This window comes from Catharus ustulatus, chromosome 20 (genome assembly GCF_009819885.2).
Source record: "Catharus ustulatus isolate bCatUst1 chromosome 20, bCatUst1.pri.v2, whole genome shotgun sequence".
Classification (NCBI taxonomy): Eukaryota; Metazoa; Chordata; class Aves; order Passeriformes; family Turdidae; genus Catharus; species Catharus ustulatus.
Genome location: NC_046240.1, coordinates 9,696,816 through 9,723,823, shown reverse-complemented (window position 1 = coordinate 9,723,823; position 27,008 = coordinate 9,696,816). Strand labels below are relative to the sequence as shown.

The window sequence follows — 27,008 nt, the reverse complement described above, 5'->3', positions numbered from 1 at the left end:
ACACCCCTGGAGCTGTTTCCACCTGGATCTCCCAACATCAGGGCTCTGCCAAGGAGCTGGGCAGGGAGGAGATGAGATTCACTGCCTGGCACCTGGCATCTCCACCTCTTCACCTTAGGGTTGGTTTGGACAGCCAGGAGATGTTCTGGGAACAGGTTTGAACTTCATCCCTGCCCTGTCTCACTGCACCTCTGCTGTGCAGCATCTGAGTGGGATTTAGATCTTAGGGATGGTTTTTCCCTGCTAGGCAGAGCAGAAGGAAGCAAATCCAGCTCCACAACCTGGGATGAAACCAAACCCATCCCCTTCAGAAGTGCAGAGTTGGGAGAAGTTTATCCCAACGTTTCCAGGATGTTTTTTAGCTGGAAGAACTGTTGCTGTCCAGGAGGCAGCGCTCCTCTGCTGCTCCTGATGCCACAGGCAGAGTTTGTTACCTCTTGTCCTCCCCTGCCTGGGCTGTGACATCCCTGTTGACTTCAGCCCCTCTTGCTGCCCTGAGAAACACAGCAGAGTTTGCCAGAGAAAGGATTTTTGTGTGGTTTGTTCTGGGGCTTGTTTTCCTTCTCCTGGCCACGACTCAAGAATGTCCCGAGTTAACTTTTTGGACAACACACCCCAGCGCCTCAACAGCGATGTGCTCTCTTTGCTTTTTCTGACACAAATAAAGCTGGAGCTCTGCCAGGGAGGAAGGGGAAGGAAGCCAGGAAAAAGAAGAAGCCATGGTGTGAGGAATTTCTTTTGCAGAAGTGCCTGAGGGGGTGAAAAACGACAAAGCAGAGCTGGAGTCTGTGGGACAGGCAGCCAGTCCATCCCAGCAAGGCTCAGCTCAGCATCTCTGCTCCTCCAGGACCAGCTCTGGGCTCCTCTCAAACCTTCCTGCTCAGGTAAGGCTTAAGCACCCTTCCTAAGCCTAAATTAAAAATGGTATTTTGAAGGTATGAACCCACCCAGTATTATAAATTATAATGGTGTTAATGACATTGGGTCAGGGTACAAATGTGTGGGTGGGGCATGGGGCATCTTCCTAATAAATTGAGTTAAACTTTGATTAAACTTAGGGGTGTTTAAAGGCAATAGAGTCTTTTAAACCTTGCTTTGAGGTGAAATAACTCACAAATGGAGCTCAGCTTAAGGCAGAGGTTTATTTCCAGTGTTTCTCAGCACTGCAAGGAATCAGCTCAGTGTTTTAAGTGATCCAGGGCATACGAGGAGCAGATTTCTCTCTTTACCTCCAGTGTAAGCTAATAATAATAGCAAATCTAAATCAACAGTTAATTCAAGGAAGTCCAGAGGTTATTACACAGACTCAATTCAAACTTTTATACACCTGGGTTTAGCGAGATCATCACTGAGGAAAAAAAATTCTGTTTAGAGATGATGGCAAAAGCCAGGGCAGGTGTTTATTGCATTTATTGCAGCTGCTTTTCCAGCATTCCAGTGCCTGCTGTCTCGTCACACTGAGACTCAGCCCCTGGGGTCTGAATAGAAATATCTGGAGGAAGATAAACTCTGTCTTGTCTGTCAGCACCACGAGGCATCGTCCCCCAGGGGAACAGGACAGGAAGGTGTGAAGGGATTAAAAAGATGTAAAAAGATTAAAAGTCTGTAAAAGCTCTGATTGTTCTACCTGAGAGTCACTTAGAGAAGATCAGGATTTTGTTTAAAAGCAGATTTTAGCTGCAGATGTGACAGCAGAGCAGTTTGGCCATGTGAGCAGAGCTCTTTTACACAGAGATGCTGAATCCTTTTGCTCATGAGAGATCCTCATGGTTGTTTTATGGATGGTTAATGAGCACATCTCATCTGCAAAAATCTGACAGTCAAATTTATGCTTCATTTCCTTCCCACCACCAGCATTAACCAGGCAGAATAATCCTTGTTTGGGTCTGACCATGTCATTTTGAGAGTTCTGCCCTGCCTGTTGAATTAACACATCAGTGAATGCTCGTGGCTACTCAGTTTTTCTCTCATTTTTCATTAATAACCTGCCAATGACATCTCTCCCACACATTTCCAAGAATTGTTCTCTCATGGCTCCCAGTTTCCTTCAGCAGATGCTGTTTTCCACGAGCTCAGCTCACAGCACAGCCAGGAGTTTCTCAACACCTCTTGGAGCCGAGCCTATAGCACATTAGAATGGCAAGCAAAAGGATTTTAGGGATTTTAATTGACTCTATTGTTGTTGTTTCTTGGATATGGAGCCCACCCAAGCAGATTAGGTCATGTAACGTGATAGTCCCTTTTTCATTTCATCAATAACTCCTCCCAAACTCCCCATGCTGCAGCATGGAAGCCTGAAATTCTGGTTTTTATCCGGGTTTGCTGCTGAGCTGTGAGGGCTGGAGTGTGCTCAGGGTGATGAGGTCTCCTGGACCCTGCACTGCGGGGGTGGTTGTGCTCAGCTCACAACATCTGAATTTCTTCAGCTCATTCTTGCTGTAAGGGAGAAAAAGTTTCACTGCACATCTGCAAGGACTCTGCAAATAAAACCAGCTGCTGCTGGTTTGGCTTTTGTTGTATTTGAAAACAATTTTCAAAAAGAAATTGTCTCTAGGTTCGAAGATGAAGACAGTCCAGAGGAATATGAGTGTATTCCAGCAAACTAAAATTCTCTTGTGGAAAAATGTCCTGATCAAGTGGAGGATGAAGATGCAGAGCTTTCAGGTAAGAAAAAATTTAACATAAAACCAAAATAATAGCTAACTACTGAGAGTGGCCAATCCCTGCCTGCCCCCAGACACCAACTTCTTTGGGTAAAATTAGAATTTAAAGCACTTTTGAGAAGCCTGGCTGGCAATGAACACTTGGAGAGTTGGATTTTTTTTTAAATGGTGATATTTTATTGGTGACAAATGGATAGAGGGCTCTGGGAGCAGGTGATGGCCACAATTCAGAATCTCTTCACTCATACCTCAGAAATGGGTGTGACTGAGTTCCTCTTATTGCTATTTTAACCCCACAGAGACTGAATTCCTCTTTCAATCCCTTTTTTGTGCTGCCATGAGTTTCTCCTCCCTGCTCTCCCTGCTGCAGGAGTGGATTCTGTCCCTGCTCTTCCTGCCCCTGGTGCTCATGGTGTCCTCGCTCATGCTGCAGAGCCACCACCCCGAGGTGCCCTTCAGCCCCCTGGGCCACCTGGATGACCCTGCCTTCAATGCCACCGGGGTCACCGTCACCTTCACCCCCGTCACCGCCGCCACCAGGCGCATCATGAGCAGAGTGGCCTCCAGCTCTGTCCTCACGGGTGGGTTTTGCGTTTTAAACGTGGAATTTTGTCATTGTTTAACCCGCTGTGCGTGCGTTGTGTTGTAGCGGTATGGATGATACAATTCCTCCAAAGCCATCTTCCCCTGGAACTTGCTATAATAGATAAGGTATCCTAGATACCAAGGCTGAGACAAATTCCTTAAGAATTTGGTCACTCTCAAACACTTTGGGAGATAATTGGTTAGGAATTAGTTTTGATTGGTTAGTTCACCTTTAGAACTTCTCACTTAGATTGGATGCTGTTCTTTGTATAAACTTTTATTGGTTGTAGTTTCAATCCCCCCTGAACCTATAAATATAGCTGTCTGCCTTTTAGAGAATCCTGCTTGACCACCCTTCCCATGAAATAAAGATTCTTGTGGAACACAAGCAAGGCTCAGGTCTTTCTCTGCTGGCTGATGTGAGCTCCTGAGAGATGGCTGATCCATATTTGCACTCTCAGCTCCTGCTAAAACAACTACCAGGGACAAAAAGAAAATTTACACAGGAGAGAAAATCCTGAATCCTCCATTTTCACAAATATTTTCTCTCTAGGATTTAAACTACCTTCTGTGTGCCCTTCTGAACTGGAAAGCTCTGCCTTAGCTAATATTTTTAACACACATTTTAAAACATTCTTTTGTGGTGCATTTCTTCTCAGCTGGTAAAGTATGAAGTATTTAGAGCTGCTTTCCTGGCCAATGAGAACTGGAAAAGGAGGAGTTGCAGTGCTAAGAAATCAGAACATTCCCTCAGTGCCTGTGGACACATTTCCAGACCCACAAAATCTCATGGCAATGTTTTTCTGACACTCCACAGGTATAAAACTAGAAGAAGTGGATGATGAGAGAGCCATGGAGAAAGCCTGGATTTCAAATCCAGAAATGATAGGAGTTGTGTTTAAGGACAACTTCTCCTACCACCTCAGGTTTCCTTCCCCCAACGTGGTAATTCCCAATGAAGTCATTGGATACATAGGTAATACAAAATGGGAATTTCAGGGTGGGATTATTCCATATTTGTTAAGTGATGGAATAAATTGTGGGTTTGGGTGTTTTGGGGGACTTTTTCTTGTCTCTGTCCAAGAGTTGAAGAGTTTCCCAAAGTGCCAGTGGACTTGTCAGTCCATTTAATAGTGAAAATTAATTAATTCTCATTGCCTTGCAGACAGCTGCCATGAGTTCTCCTGGGAGTACTGTGACAGCCCAAAGTACTGGTACAAAGGCTTCCTGTCCCTGCAGTCCAGCATTGATGCTGCCATTATAGAGGTAAAGCCAATTTGGGAACCAATGGAGTAATTTTATTTTAAATATAATATAGGAAAGGCGAACTCTGCTGTGGGAATAGCAAGGGATGGATTTGTCAGAAAATAAAGCTGCTTTAAAAAGTTAATCCAGGGAGGATGAAGCAGAACATTCCTTGTATAAATGCATCTCACTGCAGAAAATGAGCAAAACTCTGATCTATTGACCTTGCATTCCTTTAGATGGTGACAAATCATTCTGTTTGGGAAGAAATGAAATCCATTGCTGGGGTCAGGATGAAGTCCCAGAGCACCCTCTTCTCCATCAGCCTGGAGTACTGCTACTTCATGGCTGTTATTGTGATGTGCTTCTTGCCCTTCATGTATTTCTTATCAAGGAATGTCACACGAGAAAAGAAGCAGCTCAAAGTTCTGATGAAGACCATGGGGCTGCAGGACATTTCATTTTGGTGAGCTCTTTTTAAAACAGAATATGTTTGCCAAAATCAGTCTGTTCCTGGGCACTTGAGAAGGCAATTAATGAGTTTAGTGGGTTCATAACTTTTCTCCAGCAAAGCTGTGAGATGGATTCCTGGTAAAGAAAGGAAACACCGTTGTGCAAACATTTAGGTCAGTCAATTAATAAAACTGCATTTCTTGAAAAGTTATGTCAAATATTAATTGATGCTGCTGATCACTGTTTTGTGCAGTTTCTCAGCCAGAGGGTTGAGCATGGCAGTGGTGTCCCCTGCTCCCTGGGGTATCCCCTCCTAAGCTGGAGCACCTGAGGATGTGAAAAAGAGATTACAGCCACAGGAAATAATTCAACACTTAAATTTGAACAGTTATGAGGTGCAGATGAAGCTGTAAGCAGAGCTGTTAACGGCAGCTTTCCCTCCCCAGGCTGTCCTGGAGCCTGCTGTACTCCGTGTACGTGCTGATCTTCTCGTGCCTGCTGACAGCCCTGGTGCTGAGGGAGCCCTTCTACACCAGCAGCTTCCCTGCAGTCTCACTCCTCTTCTTCCTCTATGGCCTGGCCTGTGTAAGTCAGCCTGTAAAGCCACATTTCCTCCCCACATGATTTATTACCCTGCTGATGAGCCTGAGCATCGCTCCAGAGCCTTTTGCAGACCTTTGTGGTCCTGGCTGAAACATCTGTGGCTTTTTTTTTGATTTGCAGCCTGCCCAGATCAACCCACTGAGCAGGGCTTTAGTGGATTTTATTATTCCTGGTGCCTGGCAAATGGGAGTGCTGCTGTTAAGGGTGTTTATTTCCTCCAGTGGCTGAAGGAAAGTTCTGTTCTTACAGATCCACCTGGTTTTCATGCTCTGCTCCCTCCTAAAGACCTCCAAGCTTGCCAGCTCCATGAGCTTCCTCATCATCTTTATCTTCGGGTTCCTGAGCCTGGCAGTGCTGATAGAAGAGGTGCCCGACCCCCTGAAGTGGTTTCTTGGTCTCCTGTGTCCTTTTGCATTCAACACTGGCATCGCCAAGGTACGGGGCCACCACCCCTGCAGGTGGAGAAAGGCTCAGAAACTCCTGCCCTTGGCTCAGAAATCCAGCTGTGAACCATCCAGGCGTTTTCCCTTCCTCTCCACAGCCTGTTTGAAACCCCAGTGAGCTGTGCTGGGCTCCAACGCCTCCATCCCATTGCCCTGCTTTAAAAACAGAGTGATGTAGAGACAAGCAGGATCCTTGGCACACAAAAACCTGCTGCTGTGCACACCTGCAGCTTCCACAGGACCCCGAGGAAGCCCCATCCCTGCACACAACAGCCCCATTATCCTTGGGAATGTCAGGGACAGCATCCTTGGCTGCCCAGTCCTCCTGTGCCAACCCCTCTGCATCCCTGCCCTTGCTCCATCCCCACCCTGGATAAATCCCTGCATTACCAGAGCTCTTTCTAGCTCTGGTAATCTAATATTTGGTTTCTTGATACATATTAAAAAATCTGCCTGAGAGAGGAGATTTCTGCACCAGCAGAAAAAAAGGGAGTGACTTTGTTAATTCGCTCTCAGGATAATTTTTATGAGAAATGGCACAACTGAGAGATGCAAAAAATGGTTTATTGCTTTTATGTCTCATGGAAGGGTGAGGCATTGGAGGTGTTAGATCCAAAGCCATAACATCAGAAACCAATCTAATTCTCACTGATTTTAGTTGTTTAGCCAATCCAATACTTTTACAAAGTTTGCTAGTGTCTTACACCAATCATTAATTGCTTTTTCTTTCATGGTTTTACCACAATGAGTTGTTTTTTAACCAATAATGTAACACTTCATAAACTTACATTGATACATCTTAAACTTCTAACTTTATAACAGCTAAACTTTAGAACATATTGCTTTCCTTACATAACACATATTTCTGTTTACCTAAAACATATTCCTGCTTAAACTACAAACTTACGTTCTTGTTTTATGTCGATTTTACTTTCAATGCTCTAATTCTCCAAGCCCTCTGCAAGGTCTTAGGTCAAACCTTGGATCCTTCTCTGTCTGTGTGCTCAAGGCCTTGGGAACTTTCTGTCCTGCACTTCCTACAGGTCCCCATATGGTTAAATCAATCATTATAAATTATCATTATGAATTATAACTTTTTTTTGTCGTGACTGTCACATCGAGGGTGCCAATATCAGGTGTTTTGAATTGATTGCCTCTAAAATTCAGATCTTTCTGTTTCTGGGTTGTTCTGGAAAATTCTGGATTAAAGCATGAAGATCTGTGCGTGGGGTAAATTAATTTCCCTTCCACTTTAGAAAGAAAATAACAGCTGCTCAGTACTGGTGATGAGAGTTGCATCCGTGGCATGTGCAGATTTTTCCAGCCTGAAATTTATTCTTCTTTCTCTTTTATTTCAGATTTTCGATTTAGAGAAATATGAAATAGGTTTCTCCTTTTCCAACCTTATGGAGGAAGCACACTTTTTATTTTCAACATACATACTGCTGGTGTTTGACTCAGCCTTGTACATGGTGCTGGCTCTGTATTTCGACAAAATTCTGCCAGGTGGGAATGATTTATTTGTATTTACAAGGATGGATGGGGTATATCAAGGAAGTAATGGGCTGCTCCTTTCTTGGGCACAACCAAAATAAGGTTTGGACTAAAAGAAATTTATTATGTCATGGAGTGATTTTTCTGTTTCTGGCACACACCTGTGACAACAAAGTATTTAATTTTTTTTCTTCTAATTATGAGATTATAGTGTAATAACGTGTAGGACAATACTTTAATTCATTCACAAAAATTGAATTCATTCCATAAATCCCTGAATCCAACCTTCTTGTCTCCTTTGCTCCAAACCTGGAGGTTTTGACTGGAAAAAGCAGCAATTTTGTACTTATTTGAAACCCCTAAAAGTTTATTCTGGGATGGTGTCCTGGCTGTGCCTTTGGTTAATGACAGGACATCTTTTTGCTTTCCTGACAGGCAAATTTGGGATCCCAGACCCTCCCCTGTTCTGCCTGAAGGCCTCGTACTGGATGAGGATGAGGATGAGGAGGGGCTCCACCAGGGACATGCCCAGAGCCACAGCAAACCCTGAGGAGCTGCTTGGGGATGATGTGGAGCCTGTGCCCCCCGAGTTCCTGGGGAAAGAGGCCATCAGGTGAGGAGAGAAGGAATGGCTTGTGCTGGTTTGGTGCTCCCCACTCCTTCCATCAGCAAAACATTTTGTTTCACAGGGAAAAATGAGAGATAAAAATGTTTCACAGGGAAAAAATTAGAGATATAAATGTTTCACAGGGAAAAATTAGAGATAAAAAAATAATTCAGGCTGGTCACTAATGATGAAATTTAGGTAAATTTATATGAAAAATAACAGGTTTTTGTTTGGTTTGTTTTTTTTTTTTTCCTGTAAAACTGTCCTCTGATGCAATGGGCTGGGCCTTGTCTTTGCCAGTCTTGGTGCCTCATTTTTGGTGCCAGGTTGTGATGTTCATACCTGGCTACAAAATCTGTCAAACCAGTGAATCTCAGCTTTGTTTCCCAGCACTCCTTATTTTTTTCATGCCATTTCTGTCATGGTAACTTAAGGTCCATAAAAATGTAAGAGGGCAGCAGGGAGAAGCGTTTACAGAAATCCCCAAATAAGAACCTCCTTACCTTCCTCTTAGGCTCCACAATATTAAAAAAGTCTATAAGAAGAAGGACAAGAAGACAGAAGCTTTAAGAGGTATGACAGCTGTGAGATTGGTTCCTGTTAAAGACAAGGAAACACCATTGTGCAAACAGTCAGTCAATGAAAAAAATCCACTTGCATTGCTTGAAAATTTATGTGAAATATTAATTGATGTGACTGATTGCTATTTTGTTTTAATAAGACTAAAGAGAGGATTTTAATTTTTTTTAAAATTGTTTCATTTCTGTCTTTTCTGCTAAATACAGATAAGCTCCTTATGCCTTTAGTTCAAGGTTTGCAGAGCTTTACCCCACTCTTTTGACTAATTGTTATCACTTAATTCTTGTACTTTTTGCCTTCTCTTGCCCCACAGTGAGTGGGGACAATTCAAACCTCATTTCTCCCCAGACTTGATGTTATTTGTGTTCTAGGCCTGTCTTTAAACATCTATGAGGGTCAGATCACTGCCTTGCTGGGCCACAGTGGGGCTGGAAAAACAACACTGCTGAATGTTCTCAGTGGGCTCAGCTTCCCTTCAGAAGGTAGGAGAAGGCTGGGATGGGGTGGCCTTGATCCAAAACCTCTAAAAATCAACTCATTCCACCCCTTCCCATTTATCCCCAGGCTCTGCCACCATTTACAACTACAAAATCTCTGAAATGGGAGACAGGGAGGAGATCAGGGGCATGGTGGGGGTTTGCCCGCAGTTCAACTCGCACTTTGAGGTCTTGACAGTGAGAGAAAACCTGAAAACCTTCGCAGAAATCAAGGGCATCAAGCCCAATGAGGTGGAGCAGGAGGTGAGCGTGTGTTCCCCACCATTCCACAGAGGTGCAGAAGAATTTGTGCTGGGAAGCTCAAAAATCCCACCTGGATCTTCTGGAAATTGAAGCTCCAAACCCCATCCAGCCTGACCTTGGACACTTCCAGGGATCCAGGGGCAGACAGACTCTGGGAATCTGTGCCAGGGCTATGCCAATCTGTGTCTAATTTAAATCTAAATCTACCCTAATAAAGGATGGAAGCACGATGGCTGCTGAGAACGGATGTCCTCGTGCTGTTTTAGGTGCAGAACATTCTGGAACTGCTGGATATCACCAACATTCAAGACACTCAAGCTGAAAAACTGAGTGGTGGGCAGAAAAGGAAGTTGTCCATTGGAATAGCCATGCTTGGAAACCCCCAGGTAAAGCAGCAGGCATGGCTCTGTGATATTGGGGATATTCCAGTCCAATATAACTAAAATATTGGATGTATATTTGGCTCTAGGATTTCAGACTTCTTTAAAGTGCTTATAATTTGAATGAATAAATGTCATAATTTCTTTCTTTTTTGAAATTAATTACCCAACTTGCCAGGTGAGTTTTGAAGCAGAGTTCCCTGAATTCACAGAATCACAGAATGACCAGGTTGGAAGAGACCTTCAAGATCAGAGAGTCCAACCCATGTCCTAACAACTCAACTAGATCAAGTGCCACATCCAGGATTTTTTAAAATCACCTCCCCAGGCAGACCATTCCAGTATTTTACCACTCTTCCCATGAAAAACTTTTTCCTAATATCCAACCTAATGTTCCCTTGACGCAACTTGAGTCTGTGTCCTCTGGTTGTGTCAGTGCCTGGTGAAAGAGAACTGGGCTCTCACATCCCCCAGAACTGCTGGGTCCAAAAGATGTGCAGGGTCTGTCACCTGCAGAGCACAAACCCCAGAGAAGCACAGTGAGGAATGTCTGACTCCATCCCTGCAGGTTTTGCTCCTGGACGAGCCCACGGCGGGGCTGGATCCTCTCTCCAGGCACCAGGTGTGGAGCCTGCTGCGCGAGCAGCGCCTGGGCAGGGTGATCCTCTTCAGCACCCAGTCCATGGACGAGGCTGATATCCTGGCAGGTGAGCACAGAGCATCCCTGTGGGGTAACCCCAGAGCAAGCCCCCAAACACGGCAATGACTGCTCTGAGCTAGAAATTCCTTTGGCTTTTCCTTTCTCCAGACCGCAAGGCTTTTATCTCGCACGGGAGGCTGAAGTGCGTTGGCTCTTCTCTGTTCCTGAAGAAAAAATGGGGGATTTGCTATCATTTAAGGTATCTCCTTAAGCCCAAAAAATGCCTGGCAACATGCAAGGACAAGGGGACACCAGAATTAATGAAACCCTAGAGCAGATGCCATCAAAACAAACAAATTACCAGCACTAAAATCCATCTCCATTAACTGAACCAACAGTTAGATTCAGGGTTAGGGTTAGTTAATCCAGAATAGGGAATGAATGAATGAAGAATGTCAGAGTTTTCTTTTTATACATCCATAAAATGGTGGATGTTGTTTGTCTGGGTGGGTTTGGGTTGTTTTTATTCCAAACCTAAATGCCTGTGTTTTTTTCCACACAACAGGATCCATGTCAGTGAGTCCTGTGAGCTGGAGAATCTGACATCCCTGGTGAAAGGGTACATCCCCAATGCCACCTTGTCAGGACACACCCAATATGAACTGAGATATAAACTGCCCTTAGAAAATGTGAATAAATTCCCAGGTAATGTATGTGAAAATAATTGAGAATTATTCATAGAGAAAAAAAATAATGACAAATGCAGGGAAGGAGAAATGCAAAGGGAGATTTTTTAGGGGAGTCACATCTGGACTTGTAAACCATCACAGTTTGGGATTTCCCCACAATTTTATCATACATTTAAGATCATATTGTGCAACAAATGCTTTTCTGCTGTTTGCAGTGACAAACCCTGCAGGCTGAACTGGGTTACTGGGAGTTCTCTTTGTGCTGAATGGGAAGAGAGAGATGAGAGAAAACCCCACACAGCCTGTGCTGCTCCATGCCCATTTCTCACCACCTGTGCCTATCACTTTAGCCTGACCATCTCCCAGATAATGAAAACAGTCTGAAATGTTGGTGCTGAGCAGGGAAACAGCTTCCATGAGGGATGGCTCTGGCAGTTTTGTGCTCCTCCACATCTTTGAGTCCTGGCAGTTCATGGCTTTGTTGAGTTCTCTGTCATGGGAGATGCTCCAGTCAGGCTGGCTCAGCTGAACCAGGGTGGTCTCTGTGCTAATTTTATATCTCTTATTGTATCTCTGTGCTTTCTTTATCTCTGCAGATCTGTTCAGTGGCCTCGACAGCTGCTCTGAGCAGGGAATTATCAACTATGGAGTCAGCATGACCACCCTGGAGGATGTGTTCCTGAGGCTGGAGGAAGAAGCCACAGCTGATGCAGAAGGTAAAATTCACAATCCACACCCAAAGACATCAGCTCCTCAGCCATAACCTCCAAAGGTTAAAGTTTCACAAATCCCAGCCTAGGAGCTGGAATTTGACCTAAACATGCACATGGGAACTCTGCAGATTCACAGAATTCACAGAATTTTGGGTTGGAAGAGACCTTCAAGGTCATCGAGTCCAGCCCCAACATCTCAACTAGACCATGGCACCAAGTGCCACATCCAGTCTTGGTTAAACACATCCAGGGATGGTGATTCCACCGTCCCCAGGCAGACCATTCCAGTGCTTCATCACTCTTTCCATGGAAAACTCTTTCCCAATATCCAACCTATATTTCCCTTGGCACAACTTAAAAGTGTGTCCTCCTGTTCCATCAGTGCTGCCTTTAGAGACCAACCCCACCTGAGCACAACAACCTTCCAGGGAGCTGTAGAGAGTGATAAGGTTGATTTACCAAAATATGAGTGTTGGTCTAGAACCGAAACTCAACTGTGATGGACAAAAGACTCTCTAACAATTTAAAGTCAGAAAGTGAATGTTTATTCAGCACTGGGCAGCAGTGTGAGGTAGCCCTCTAACACACACTGCAAAATTACAGGTGATCACAGAGTCTATTTATTGACAAAAGGTTCAAACAAATACATATTCATAATACCAGCCCCTCCCATCCCCTGCTTCCCATGGTAATTAGCTGGAATGGCCATTAAGCAGCGTGGTTGGCTTCTTGAATTAAGGCTGGGATAGTTTTTGTGGGGAGGGGTCTTAAAAGGAGGAAGTAAGGTGAGTCTTCCTCGCCCTGAACTCTCGACCTTTTATATCAATGACAATACAAATGATTTCTGGGGATAGTCCAGTTTTTCAAAGAATGGGTTTCTGTTTGCATTGTTCGTGTTTCTTTGGGTCCACTTACTAGTTTTGTCTTTTCCCATTGTAATCACAGCTGAGCAAACATAAGATGACAGGCCATCAATTATTTCAGTTTCAGAAAACTACCTCCAGCCCCGTTCTCCTTCTAACTTCTAATTATTTTCAGCAATGCCTATCTATCCGTTTCCTTTTAAATTAATTCTAGTAAACAACTAACTTTTAACTAAAACCCTCATTTTTCTGAGATCAGTTCCAAGGTCACCCCTGAGGCTGAACAACCCCACCTCCCTGGTGGGTTTGTGCTCCAAACCCCTCACCTTTTTACCTCCTCTGGATGCTCTCAGGTGTGTCGATGTCGCTCCCAGCTGGTCCCGTCCCTGGGGAGTCGCGGGGAGCGGCAGGAGCGCGGAGCCCCGAGGAGGAGCGGATGCGCGCGGTGCTGCTCGCGGAGCCTGGCACGGCGCTGAGCCAGGGGCTGGCCCTCTGGAGGCAGCAGGGCTCTGCCATGGCCTGGGTGCACTTCCTGAAGATCAAGAGCTCCGTGAAGAACCTGCGCTCCATGTGAGTACCGAAGGGTTCTCTCCGGCAGCTCTGGGCTCGGTCACGCCAAAGAGGGGGGACAATTTCCACACCCCCGTTTCGGTGAGTTGGGATTAACTGATGTCAGGTTTGACTTGGTCATCTGCACTCAGAGAAGGGGAAAAATTTTTCGTTTCCAATGCCAGAAACACAAAATCTCCCTTTTGTGCATTTTCATTTTCATAACTTATGCAAGAGAAATCCATTTTCTTTCCAAAGAAAAGAATCATTTAGAATTGCTTTTATATCAAATGGAGGAAGTTTTAAAATAAGTCAGTGTGCACAGAGAGTACTTTCAGGCTCCCTCTGCTTTTTTTTTTTTTTAATTTCTTTCGTGTTGCCAGTGTTTGAACTCATTTGGCCCTGCTGTTCAAGCTGGTGTTTCCTGGTGGGGCACAAGGAACTAAAGGAAGATGCTGATTTTTGAGAAACTTGTATCTAAAGGAAGTCTGAAAGGCATTTTATAGCCCTAAAATGTTTAGAAGATGCTGATTTATGGAAACCTTGTTTCTAGTGGAAGTCTGAAAGGCATTTCATAGCCCTGAAAAGTTGAGTAGTCCGGAGCTGAGGTTCTCTCCCTGCTATATTTTGAATCATTTGGTGAATGATCAAGGTTTGAGATGTTTGGAAATAAAATTCTCTCTGACCATCAGTGACAGGGCCTGAGAGAATGGCTGGAGCTGGGCCAGGGGAGGTTTAGGTTGGATTTTAGGAAAAGGTTCTTCCCCCAGAGGGTACTGGGCACTGCCCAGGCTCCCAAGGGAATGGGCACAGCCCCAGAGCTCCAGGAGAGTTTGGACAGCGCTGCCAGGGATGCCCAGACTGGGATTGTTGGGGTGTCAAGGCCACAGGTTGGATCCATGATCACTATGGATCCCTTCAAAGTCAGGATATTCCATAATTCTATGGAAATTCCCAAAAGTTTTTAACAGAGCATTGAGTAATCTGAATATCACCCCCCATTCCCAACACACAAATGCATTCCGAACGCATTTCTGCTGAACACCTCTTTTCAGAGTGTTTATTCCTCTCTTTCTCGACACAGTCTGCTGCTCTATGTGGTTTTTCTGCTTCCTCTGGTGTTGCAACTGTGCGTGGTGGCTGGCTGGCAGAGTGTGAGTGCCTGGCAGCTCTCCCCTGCCCGGTACTTCTTGCCCCTGGGGAGGAGATCCTACCTGGAGACCACCACCCTCCTGGTCTACAACCACACAGGTGAGAGGAAGGAGTTTTCATCATCCTCCCCAGTTCTGGGATCCTGCTGCTCCAAAGGGCAGAGCAGATGGGTGAGATGTAGAGGATCCAAGGGGGGATGAAGGTTTTCATTTAATGAAAGCTAAAATTCTAATGAGGGAGGAGGGTAGGGATTGTCTTTAAAGGGGGGAAACCTGCTGAGCTTCAGCAGCTGGTGAGAAATGAGATGTGCAAAGGGGTACCAGGGCAGGTGAGATAAGATGGGGACAGGGCTCTCTCCCTGCCACAAATCCAAGTCTCCATCCAAGCAGGAGAGTGTAGGGTTTTCAAAGCAGGCACCACACTCCAGGCTCACTCATGCTGAGTCAAATTAATGGGCTGCTGCCAGAGTTTTACCTTCAACATTCACATGAGTGGACATTTCAGGTTATTTAGCCAGAGAATGACACTGGTATCTTCATCAGATGGTCCCAAAGGAAAATTCATTTTGTAGCACTTCAGAAGAGGTTAGGGGAAAAAAATGACAGTGCAAAAATTCAGACTGAAATCCATTCACTTCCCAAAAACTAACGTGCAATGATCCAGCACACATGTGCTGCCGGATGCCTAGAGTTATTAGATTTCCTCTGTTTTTGTTTGGTGGTCATGGATTCAAAAACAAAAATAAAAACAAAATCATCAAAGCCTCTTTTGTTTCCCAGTGTTGTAATTCCTCTCTTTTTGGTCCTCACGCCAGGCACAGGCATTGATGACTTCATCCATGTGCTCCAGAGCCAGGATCTTACAGTGGAAATAGCAGAGGAGGAAAATATCACCGAGGAGCTCCAACACAATGGGGCTATAAAAGTGTCCCGAGAGGGTCAGGTGAGGATTTTTCTCCTCTCCCTCAAATTTCCTCACAACAATTGTGTAATTAAGCAAGGTGCCTCCATCAGCTCTCCCTGTGGGATGGCCCCGTTGGCTTTTGGTATGAAAATTAGGAAATGTTTTGAGCAGTGAAGCCCATGCTAGAGGAGATTTATCTCCCTGACCTTCCATCTCAAAATACGCACTTCCAACACCTCATAATTTGGTTTTTTTTAGCAAAAAGGCATAAGCAAAGCTATTTCAGTCCTGGTGTGCTCCTTTCCTGATGCTTCCCTGCAGGTGGGAAAGGCCAGGAGCTCTCACCTTGTTTTCCTGCTCTTTGCAGAGCTACAGGTTCACTGTGCTGTGCCACTTGGAGGCCATCAACTGCTTCCCAGTGCTGGTGAACATCATCAGCAACGCCCTGCTGAGAACCCTCAACTCCACCAGGCACATCCAGGTCTGGAGCCACCCCTTCTTCTCTGTAAGTGAAGCCAGGAGCTGCCAGCAAACTGTTTAAGGTCTAATTGATCAGGTTTTAATGGGTTTGTACGGTTGTCTGAATGTGTAAATGCCTCTGGAGCCACCACGTTTGACTTGAGGAAAAACAGATCTGATTTTTCCCATGTGGGATTCAAGGGCTGCTGCATGGAGAGGGGAGCTGGGAGGTTTCTCCAGGAGGTTCCTTATTCTTTCCAGCACATTCTTCAAGCTTTGGTTCATCATTTGATGGGAGAGCCCCTCACAAATCTGGGATGGAGGAGTGGGACCTGCACCACCCATCTGTCCTCACCAGCAAGCTCTTTGCATGGTTTGGGAAAACCTTCCAAAAATCTGGGTTCAAATCCCTCTTTTTTTTTTATTCATAGTGCCCTGTGATTCATGAGAAATGCAGTAAGATGAAAGGTAGAATGAATTGCTGACATTTTCCACAAATGCTTTTTTCTTGTGTTTTCAGCTGTTTCATCCAGGGTACTGGGATTTTTTTATGGCCTTTTACCTCTTTTACATGCTGCTGTTATTCCCTGGTTTTCCTCCTCACTTTGCCATGGGCTACACGCAGGATTGCAAGGTGAATTCCCCGAAATGGAGCAGGTTTGGGGTGGGCAGGGGGGATTACAACTGCTCTGCCAGAAGGATGTGTGAGTACAGAGTGCTTTAGGTTGGAAATCACCTCTGAGGTAGCTGAGTCCAGCTCTCTGATTGGCAGCTTGGGGATGTTTTGGTCCATGAGAAGTTTTGCCACCAACACAAAATATTAAAAGGTTTAAAAAAATTTAAAAATTAAAAAAATTAAAAATTAAAAAATTAAAAAATTAAAAAATTAAAAAATTAAAAAATTAAAAATTAAAAATTAAAAAAATTAAAAATAAAAAAAATTAAAAATTTAAAAATTTAAAAATTAAAAGAGGTTGAATTTTACCCCAGAATCACAATGGTGACAGATTTTATTCCCTTTTCATTTCCTGGGGCCATTCCCACGGGTGCAGTTGGCCAACCAGGCACAGACAATAACCCACCCTTTAAAACTGTGCCCTCCCAGGCAGGAGCTCGTGCCCAGCTGAGGATCTCAGGGCTCTTCCCCTCAGCCTACTGGTGTGGCCAGGCACTGGTGGACATCCCACTCTGCTGGATCCTGTTCTTCTCCATGTTTGGCCTCCAGTTTGCCATAAGCAACAAGATTTCTGGCAGTGCCAGCACATTCTTCTTGCTGGTAGGTCTGGTTTGCTTGGAAGGGATTGGGGGGAAATATTTTGTGTGGCTGAGACACTGTGGGTGCAGATGGTGCTGGAACACTCTTGGTCCTTTTATTGACCTTCTTGTTTCACCTCCTATCCTTTGGGTTCCTCCAGCTGGAAATAAAAGGCAATAATTCTTGCCTTAATATATTCCTTTACACCTCAGAGTAAATTTGTAGTAATTTCTAAATGCCCTGATGTTGCTGTGTGATCATTTCCACTGCCCCCATTGCTGCAGATGAGTTTCTGGTGGTTGACCTCACTCCATTCTCTCCAACAAAAGCCTTTTCTCCCTGCAGGTCATAGGGACGTTGGGTTATGGGATTTCCCTCGTCCTCTTGGTGTACCTGATCTCCTTCAACTCTCGCAAAGGATGGAGCTGTGATATTTGGTCTTTCATCCTGATAGTGGTGAGCACACGGCTGGATAATGCTCTGCTGGGTTTACAGACATTTTGGATCTTGACCTAGATGTCAAAACACCAAGCAGAGATGTGGAGAATAAATCTGAGTGTATTTCATAGCAGCCAATTCTGTATTAAATTTTTGTCACCATGTTCTGTTGCCACAATCCTGCTGTGGCATGGGGAAATACCTGAATCCAGCCTGAACTGGTGGCAAAAAATGAATTTATCACTCTGCTGGACACGCCACACCCAAGAGATGTCAAGTGTTGAGACAGGAGCCATCAGGCTAGACACTGATGAGCCAAGCCTGACCTGGAGGGAGGTGGAATATTGGCATGGATGGGGATGGGAATGAACAGGATGTGCTATAAAATGTTTGATTTTCCTGCCTGAAGCAGCCCTGTCCTTGGGAAGAAGTGTCCCCAGCTGGCCCAAAGCAGCAGCCAACCCTCAGACAGAGACAGCTGAGGATCTCCTGAGTCCTCTCTGCCTCCATCTTTCTCTTTTTTTTTTTTTTTTTTGGTGCATTTTTATAAATTCAGCAGAAATTTAAATTCATAAATTCAGCAGGGAGACTCACAGAGTTTTAACGAGCAGTGAGTAACCCTTCCCATCAGCTGAGTTCCCCTCTTGTTTTATTTTCAGGTGTCCTTTATTTCTTTTTTCATCGAGAGAATCGTCGATCACATGGACAGCTCCAACATCTCCATCTACATTTTGTGCCTCCTGGTTCCCGTGTACCCCCTGATGAGTTTTGTGTTCAGCTCCAAGCACGTGAGTGGTGCTTCAGGGCAAGGAGGAGCCTAAAACACAGCCCTGGGTCCTTGTGACCAAAATCTGGGGGTAACATCACCAAAATCTGGGGATAACCACCAAAAATCTGGGGGTAAATGCCCCAAAAATCTGGGGGTAACTGCACTAAAATATGATGGTAACTACACTAAAATTTGAGGGTAGCTGCACCAAAATTTGAGGGTAACTACACTAAATTTGGGGATAACTGCACTAAAATCTGGGGTAACTGCACCAAAATCTGGGGGTAAATGCCCCAAAATCTGGGGGTAAATGCCCCAAAAATCTGGGGGTAACTGCACCAAAGCCTGGGGGTAACTGCACTAAAATATGGTGGTAACTACACTAAAATTTGAGGGTAACTGCACCAAAATTTGAGGGTAACTACACTAAATTTGGGGATAACTGCACTAAAATCTGGGGGTAAATGCACCAAAATCTGGAGGTAACTCCACCAAAAATCTGGGGTAACATCACCAAAATCTGAGGGTAACTCCACCAAAGCCTGGGGGTAACTGCACTAAAATCTGGTGGTAACTGCACTAAAATTTGAGGGTAACTGCACCAAAATCTGGGGGTAACTGCCCCAAAAATCTGGGGTAACATCACCAAAATCTGGGGGTCATCTGTATGCTGAATATTTGGGGGAAATCACAAGTTCTGCGATTTTCAAAGCATTTTTGAACATTACTGCATTAACCAGAATGATGCTAAGGTGTTACATGTCTTCTTTGAGTGTTTTTTTTTTTTTTTTTATCTTTACAGATTTTCATGCAGGACAGTGAGAGATTCATTGACGATTCAGGCAGTCATGTCATATTTGCTGTCTTTGCAGTAAGAAAACATTTATCATTGATTTTATTTAGAATGTGGGTCTCCCAAAGCCCCTCCTGAGGTATGAGGAAGCAGGAGGAGGGTCTGGGTGGGTCTGGATGACATTTTACCTGCTGTGCTAAAATAATTTCACACCTTTGAGATGGGGAAAGCAGAATTAAATACGCCCAAACCACCTCATGGTGTCCTTTTATTTTATGAATTGGGGATTTTCTGCCCTCAGTGTTGATTACCCTGAGTTTCAATGCTCCATTTTCACATATTTTGTGATTTTTTTTCCCCACATATTCTATTTTCCCCATGTACTTTTTAACAAGGTTGTTGATGTGGCAACCTCTGTTTTTCAGCCTTACATCCATTCTGTGGTGTTCATTCTTCTTCTGCGCTTTTTGGAGTTGAAATATGGAAAAGCAGTGCTGAGAGAGGACCCAGTATTTAGGTTTGTATAAACCTTCTCCTTGAATACATCATTGCATTTGCATCCCTTTTTTAAATTAGTTTTTTTTAAGTGGTGATTTTTTATTACTTAAGTTTAAATAATTGCTTAAATTCAAGTCCCTTAAATACTGCAGTGGTGTGATAATATAAAACAGCTTTTAAGTTATTTAGTGCCTCCACAGGAGGTTGTTTGTGCTGTGGGATGTACCAGCTTCTCTTTTGGTACAAAACAAAGATTATAAACATCATCATTATCATCATCATCCCCTACAATATCAATAATGATGGTGATATTGATAGTAATCATTATAATATATTATAAATTCAATCCCAGGGAAATTCACTCTTGGAAATTCACTCATATTTTGGTGGAGAACAGAGGTAAAGAACAAAATCCTGAGGTAAATCTGGTGCTTTTTCAGGATTTCCCCAAGAAGAGAAAGCAGCCAGCAGCACCCCAAGGTGCTGGAGGAGGAGGATGAAGATGTCAGAGCTGAAAGGGAAGCAGTGAGAAATGCTGTGGTGGCTCCAGGCCAGGAGGAGGTACCCTGAGTGTTTTCCTTCTTGTTTTGTTTGATTTTCCACCTGGTAAAACACAAACCACTGCAGCTCAGTGCTCTGCCTCTGTTCTCCCTGGGAAAATCAAAATCCCAAAAGTGGGGGTTCCACCAGGAGAAAGCTCTTAAGAGGAACTCAGACAATAAAGAGTCCTGTTGCACCTCATATTCTATAAAACATCAGGAGGTTTTCTGCATTTTTAATGGAAAAATATAACTGAAGGATTTGTGCTGTCCAAGATAATAAATTAATCTTGCTTCTTCCTCCTCACTTTCAGAAATCAGTCATTATAGTCAGCAATCTGTGCAAGGAATATAAAATAAAGCAAGCTGGCTCCTTTTTTAAGAAGAAGAAGAAAATGGCCACCAAAAATCTTTCCTTCTGTGTTAAAAAAGGTGAGAACTGGGACTGCTCTGCCAAACCTGTGTTGAACTCTGAGTTAATTCCCTGCACATTCTCAGTTACCTGAGCAAATCTATTTGACACCTTCAGTCTGGGCTTGATGTGTTAATGGTGCATCCTATTAATGACCTGTGACTGTCCATTACCTAAAATAAAGATAAAATAAAGATAAAATAAAGATAAAATAAAGATAAAATAAAGATAAAATGAAGATCTTGGGGAGAGGGGACCACTTCAGCAGTGGCTCCTGGGAACAATTCACAGCATCAGTTTAAGTGGAAATCTTATGGCTTCTCTGAGCATGTATTTTATGCAATAAAACCATTTATTTCATATGATCTTTGATATTAATATTCTGCTTTTTCTATTTTTTCCTTTGTGGGACTGTGCATGATATATTTCTTGAATGGGGAATAGTCCTAAGAAATTCTGTGTGTTGCTTGCAGGAGAAGTGTTGGGACTGCTGGGGCCCAACGGGGCTGGGAAAAGCACAACTATCAAAATGATCACTGGAGAGACAGCCCTGACTGCTGGGCAGGTAGGAGACACCTGGATCCCTGACAAAAATCCAAACCTTGCACCTGGGCTAAGCTGTGATTTTTATCAAGGCTGCAGTTTTTGTCAGAGCATTGTTAGTGATTGGGGCTTTAATCGAGTTCATGGTGCTGTTAAATTAAATAATGTATTAATAACACGATGGTGATGATGATGGTGAGTTCTACTTCTGATAAGCTGTTGAATCTGCCCTCATTGCCATATTTAATTGCCAAAATGTTAGCACAGAAACACATAACCACAGGAGGATCATGTGCAGGGGCTTTTATTGAAGAGTTGGGGTACAAACCCAAATCTGACTCCACATGGATTCCAGAGGGACAGGTTTTTATACCCTTTTTGTTACATAACTATATAATAATTACTAAACCCATATTGTTCTATTGTGCACATTGATCTCATCCAAGCATGGATTCCTGTGATTTTCATCAGGTCCCCAAAATCCCCTTTCTCATGATTTTGTTTCAATTACATTGCTTCTCATGATTCTTATTATGATCAAACAATAATATATTCAATTTACCAAACAATTATTACATGTAACAATCATATTATTTATCACATGATGATTATTCAGGTGCAGTTTCACATGATCCAATAAAGACAAAGCCCAACATTCATTCCCAGACCTGGTTCCCTTTCCCAGCCCTACCAGACCCAACCCTGAATCTGTTGTATATAGTTACCACGATTTTAGAAACATTTTTAACCCTAGCAGATTTAAGAAGAGTGTGAAACCACCCCCTCCCTGTGGGTTCCCTCCCCTAAACCCCACAACCTTCCCCTGAACCACCCCTTGCACCGAGCAAGGGGCGAGAAGACAATTCCCAGCCTGGTTGTGCAGGTGCTGATGAAGAGGGGAGATGGAGGAGGCTCCCAGGAGCAGGCTCCCGCATTCCTGGGGTACTGTCCCCAGGAGAACCCGCTGTGGCTGGAGCTCACCCCGCAGCAGCACCTGCGGCTCTACGCGGCCGTCAAGGGGCTGCGCAAGGAGGACACGGCTGCTGCTGTGCACAGGTACAGGGGGAGGGTGGGACAGCCCCTGTGCCACCCCCAGGCACAGGCAGGGGGGCAGAGACTCAAAATTCACAGAGAAAATTGTAAATTTTGTTTTTTTCCTTGGTAGTTGCTTTACCATGACCTGAGAGTGCTGATATGGATCAGCCATCTCTCAGGAGCTCACATCAGCTTGCTTGATGTGTTCCACAAGAATCTTTATTTCATGTCAAGTGTGTCAGAAAAAATGCACCTCAAAATAATGTTTTTTAATGTGTGTTAAAAATGTTAGCTGAGGCAGAGCTTTCCAGTTCAGAAGGGCACACAGAAGGTAGTTTAAATCCTAGAGAGGAAATATTTGTGAAAATGGAGGATTCAGGATTTTCTCTCCTGTGTAAGTTTTCTTTTTGTCTCTGGTAGTTGTTTCACCAGGAGCTGAGAGTGCTGATATGGATCAGCCATCTCTCAGGAGCTCACATCAGCTTGCTTGATGTGTTCCACAAGAATCTTTATTTCATGCCAAGGGTGTCAGAAAAAATGCACCTCAAAATAATGTTTTTTAATGTGTGTTAAAAATGTTAGCTAAGGCAGAGCTTTCCAGTTCAGAAGGGCACACAGAAGGTAGTTTAAATCCTAGAGAGGAAATATTTGTGAAAATGAAGGATTCAGGACTTTCTCTCCTGTGTAAGTTTTCTTTTTGTCTCTGGTAGTTGTTTCACCAGGAGTTGAGAGTGTTAATATCCATCAGCCATCTCTCAGGAGCTCACATCAGCTTACTTGATGTGCTCCACAAGAATCTTTATTTCATGCTAAGTGTGTCAGAAAAAATGCATCTCAAAATAATGTTTTTTAATGTGTGTTAAAAATGTTAGCTAAGGCAGAGCTTTCCAGTTCAGAAGGGCACACAGAAGGTAGTTTAAATCCTAGAGAGGAAATATTTGTGGAAATGGAGGATTCAGGATTTTCTCTCCTGTGTAAATTTTCTTTTTGTCCCTGGTAGTTGTTTTACCAGGAGCTGAGAGTGCAAATATGGATCAGCCATCTCTCAGGAGCTCACATCAGCCAGCAGAGAAAGATCAGAGCCCTTGCTTGTGCTCCACAAGAATCTTTATTTCATGGGAAGGGTGGTCAAGCAGGATTCTCTCAGAACAAAGGGCAGACAATCATATTTATAGGTTATGGGGGGATTGAAACTACAGCCAATAAAAGTTTATACAAAGAACAGCATCCAATCTAAGTGAGAAGTTCTAAAGGTGAACTGACCAATTACACAGACTAATTTTGAACCAATTATCTTCCAAGGTGTTAGGAGAGTGACCAAATTCTTAAGGAATTTGGCTCAGTCTTGGTATCTGGGATACCTTATCTATTATAAGATGGCTTTGGAGGAATTGTATCATCCACAGGAAACCTTGCAAGAAACTCAGGAAACTCAGCTGCAGAAGTGCTTTTGTGCCCAGTGCTGTGGTTTAGTGAGTGCCTTAAGAAAACCTCCAGTTTTCCTGAGTGCATTTGGTGGGGATAATGTTGTACTGTACTAAATCTGCCACTAATGCCTTTTTAAGAGAGTTATCTTTAGGCAGCTTTTCTGCAATCTCTGATGTTAGAGTTTGGCACCACAAGAAAGGGTGCTGAGCTGGCACTGGCGAGGGGGAATGGATTCCTAATGCTGTTGGGTTTAGAAAAGAGCTTGTGGCTTATTCAGTACACTCAGCTTCAAACAGTCACTTACATTTTAATAACACAATCAATGTTTAATGAAAACAAGCAGAGTCAAGAGCAAGGGGAGAAAAGTTCATTTTTCTTGTCATTTCAGGAACCCTTGATGAGAGTATTGATTTGGAATAATAAAAATGTTCTTTTTTTCGTTTTCCCTGCAGAATTGCGAATGCTCTGCAGCTTCAAGACTACTTAAACAAAAAAGTCAGAAAACTGCCAGCTGGGATAACCAGAAAGGTGTGTTTTGGGTCACCTATAATGGGCACTGAGATGCTCAAGCATTAAATCCTGAGTGGAGTGACCTGGCAGAGCCTCACATTGGGCAGGGTGGTGGAAACGAGCCTTCCCCAAACCTTTCCCACAAATCAGAGCTCCCGTGAGCGAGGAGCTGTGTGTGGGCAGGAGCTGTGGCTGAGCCCCTTCTCCGTGTCCCAGCTGTGTGTGGCACTGTCCCTGCTGGGCCACCCCTCCGTGCTGCTCCTGGACGAGCCCTGCACCGGCATGGACCCCAACGGGCAGCGCCGAGTCTGGTGAGCAGCAACCCCAGCACGGGGTGGGCAAGGGCTGGGGAGACAAAAGGAGATGTTGGGAGTGACCTGAGAGGGGTTTTACCCCATCCACACTGCAAAGGTTCTGTTGGAAAATACGCTTCTTGTCTCTCTTTCACTCAGGGATGAGCAAAGAGAAACAAAAACTATTTTACCTTCATTCATTTTGCAAGATTTAGGGCAGTCCTGAATGGGATTTGGGAGAATTCATAAAGATTTTTTTTGTCATTATTTCAAAGAATTAATGTGAAGTTGCCGCACGTGAAAATTTTATTCTAATTTTAGGGGAAAGACATTTGGATGCATAAAGATATAAGAATAATGGTTAACATTTCTAGGGAGTGTTAGAATTTCTTTTATCTAATTTTTCCCACTCTGATGCTCAGGAGAACAATCCGGGATGCCCTGAAAGCCCAGGAGTCAGGAGCCCTCCTGAGCACGCACTGCATGGAGGAGGCAGAGGCCGTGTGTGACCGAGTGGCCATCCTGGTGTCCGGCCAGCTCCGGTGGGTGACAGCCCCAGCTGAGCTCCTCCAGCCTCACCACAGCTGTCCTGCTCAGGAAGGGGCAGAGGTGACAATGATTTCATCTCTGCTCCTCCCTGCCCTGCAGGTGCATCGGCTCCATCCAGTACCTGAAGAACAAGTTTGGCAAAGGATATCTCCTGGAGATCAAGGTCAAGGATGCAGAGAGCACTGATGTGCTGCACGCTGAGATTCTGAAGATTTTCCCGGGTGCAGCCCGCCAGGAGAGGTAAATATAAAATATGGGATGAGGTTTTAACACTGCCCCATCCATGAAAACATGCCTGGTGTGATGGGGAAACACAGAATTCAGAATATAAGATGAGGTTTCAGCACTGCCCTGTCACTGAAAATGTGCCTGGTGTGATGGGCAAACAGAATTCAGAATATGGGATGAGGTTTCAGCCCTGCCTCATCCCTGAAAACGTGCCTGGTGTGATGGGGAAACACAGGATTCAGAATATGGGATGAGGTTTTAACACTGCCACATCCCTGAAAACGTGCCTGGTGTGATGGGAAAACACAGAATTCAGAATATGGGATGAGGTTTTAACACTGCCCTGTCCCTGAAAACGTGCCTGGTGAGATGGGCAAACACAGAATTCAGAATATGGGATGAGGTTTCAGCACTGCCCCATCCCTGAAAACGTGCCTGGTGTGATGGGGAAACACAGAATTCATTGGAGAGGGATGAGCAGCTCCCTGCACAGGATCTGATCCCATGGTGTCAGCACAGCCAGCCCTCCTGTGCTCCCAGCACAGGACATCCCACAGAGATTTGACCCCAGAACCCAACACAGAGCACAAATCACCCTTTCTTCTCTTTCCCCAAGGTTCCCCTCTTTGCTTGTCTACAAGGTCCCAATGAAAGATGCACTGCCCCTGTCCCAGTCCTTCTCCAAGCTAGAGGCAGGTAAGAGCAAAGCCAGGAGAGTTTTTGAAAAGGCAGAACAGCAGCTGCTCCATTTCAACCCCCTTCCCATTTCTCCACAGCCAAACAAAGCTGCAGCCTCGAGGAGTACAGCTTCTCCTTGAACACTCTGACTCAGGCAGGTGACTTTGATATTTTGATTTGTGCTGTGAAGGCAGGAGCAGGGACAAAAGCTGCAGCCAAACCCAGGCTGCAAAAGGCAACTCCACCAAAAAAATTGCCTGAGAGTGGTGGGTGAGGGGTTCTCTGCTGGTAAAGTGGTGGGAAATGGTTTGGGGTTTTTTTACTGCTGGGATTTTGCCTGGTGGGAACAAGTCTGGAGGAAGTCCCAGACCCAACTTGGTCGAGAAAGGCACACAGCACACCCAAGCATGGAAACAGCAGATTATTTGATTCTATTCTATTCTATTCTATTCTATTCTATTCTATTCTATTCTATTCTATTCTATTCTATTCTATTCTATTCTATTCTAATTTATTTTATTGCTGCTTGCACAAGGCTGGTGGCAAAGATGAGGAATGTTTAAATCAATCCATCAGTGGGGAAAACCTTTATGGAAATACCTACAGGGAGGTGATGTCTGTCTGGTTTCTCTAGAGAGCACGGGGGGCTCAGCTCCTGCTCCCCCAAAAAACCTCCTCCTCTTTGCCTCCTGCAAAGGAACATCACAGAGAAATAACCCAAGCATTAATTTGCCCCTTGCAGGTGTTTCTGGAGCTCTCCCGAGAGCAGGAGAAGGAGAATTTCGATCTGACTTTGGATGGGACATTCGACTGGAAGCAGCTGCAGCAGGAGGACTGTTAAATTTTCATTTCTGCAGTGCTCAGTATTAACCAAACTGCACATATTTACTGCCAGTGCACCAGGAGAGGGGACAGGCTCCTCCCTGACCAGATGTTCCAGCTGCACTCTGCAGGGCTCCCAGCCCTGCTCCAAGCTGCCCTTCCCAGGCTGGTTGGTAAAATTCCTGCTCTGGGGACAGCTCTTGTCAAGCCAGGCAGGATGAAGCAGAAGGACTGAAAGCTTTGCAGGAAGAAGGGTCCTGATCCATCTCTGGAGGTCAGATCTCTCTGGATGTGGGTGCATCAGGGAATCTGGGCACGCTGCCACCTCCTGGGTTCCTGTCCCACCAGTGCCTGGGACTATGTGTTCTTACTGCAATTTGCACTCTGTTTTTACACCCTTCCAATAAATGTCTGTAGAAACTGCAGTTCCATCCTCATCTGCCTCACCTGGGGAGCCC

At 44.5% G+C, this 27,008-nt stretch overlaps 1 protein-coding gene across 1 annotated transcript; it reads left to right on the top strand.

Moving 5' to 3' along the window:
- Positions 1-594: 594 nt before the first annotated feature.
- Positions 595-27,008, top strand: LOC117005392 (ATP-binding cassette sub-family A member 10-like). Its single transcript, XM_033076984.2, has 39 exons — positions 595-884; positions 2,555-2,664; positions 3,034-3,244; positions 4,066-4,224; positions 4,414-4,514; positions 4,733-4,959; positions 5,393-5,531; positions 5,799-5,984; positions 7,351-7,498; positions 7,922-8,099; positions 8,608-8,666; positions 9,044-9,154; positions 9,237-9,412; positions 9,679-9,798; positions 10,361-10,499; positions 10,601-10,691; positions 10,998-11,137; positions 11,718-11,837; positions 13,072-13,267; positions 14,331-14,497; positions 15,213-15,340; positions 15,669-15,806; positions 16,281-16,394; positions 16,866-17,036; positions 17,361-17,471; positions 18,113-18,241; positions 19,025-19,093; positions 19,441-19,532; positions 19,954-20,074; positions 20,367-20,484; positions 20,938-21,029; positions 21,891-22,063; positions 23,923-23,998; positions 24,197-24,291; positions 24,696-24,815; positions 24,922-25,062; positions 25,667-25,746; positions 25,827-25,882; positions 26,471-27,008. The coding sequence occupies exons 2-39, from the start codon at positions 2,563-2,565 to the stop codon at positions 26,567-26,569; spliced, it is 4,893 nt and encodes a 1,630-aa protein (XP_032932875.1). The 5' UTR covers positions 595-884; positions 2,555-2,562; the 3' UTR covers positions 26,570-27,008.

What these genes read in the sequence shown, in the direction of transcription:
- LOC117005392 (XM_033076984.2), top strand. Translation starts at nt 2,563, where the DNA reads ATGAAGACAGTCCAGAGGAATATGAGTGTATTCCAGCAAACTAAAATT. An exon ending in CAGCCCTGACTGCTGGGCAG is followed by an intron (nt 21,030 to 21,890) that starts GTAGGAGACACC and finishes CTGGTTGTGCAG; the next exon opens with GTGCTGATGAAGAGGGGAGA. An exon ending in CTGGTGTCCGGCCAGCTCCG is followed by an intron (nt 24,816 to 24,921) that starts GTGGGTGACAGC and finishes CCTGCCCTGCAG; the next exon opens with GTGCATCGGCTCCATCCAGT.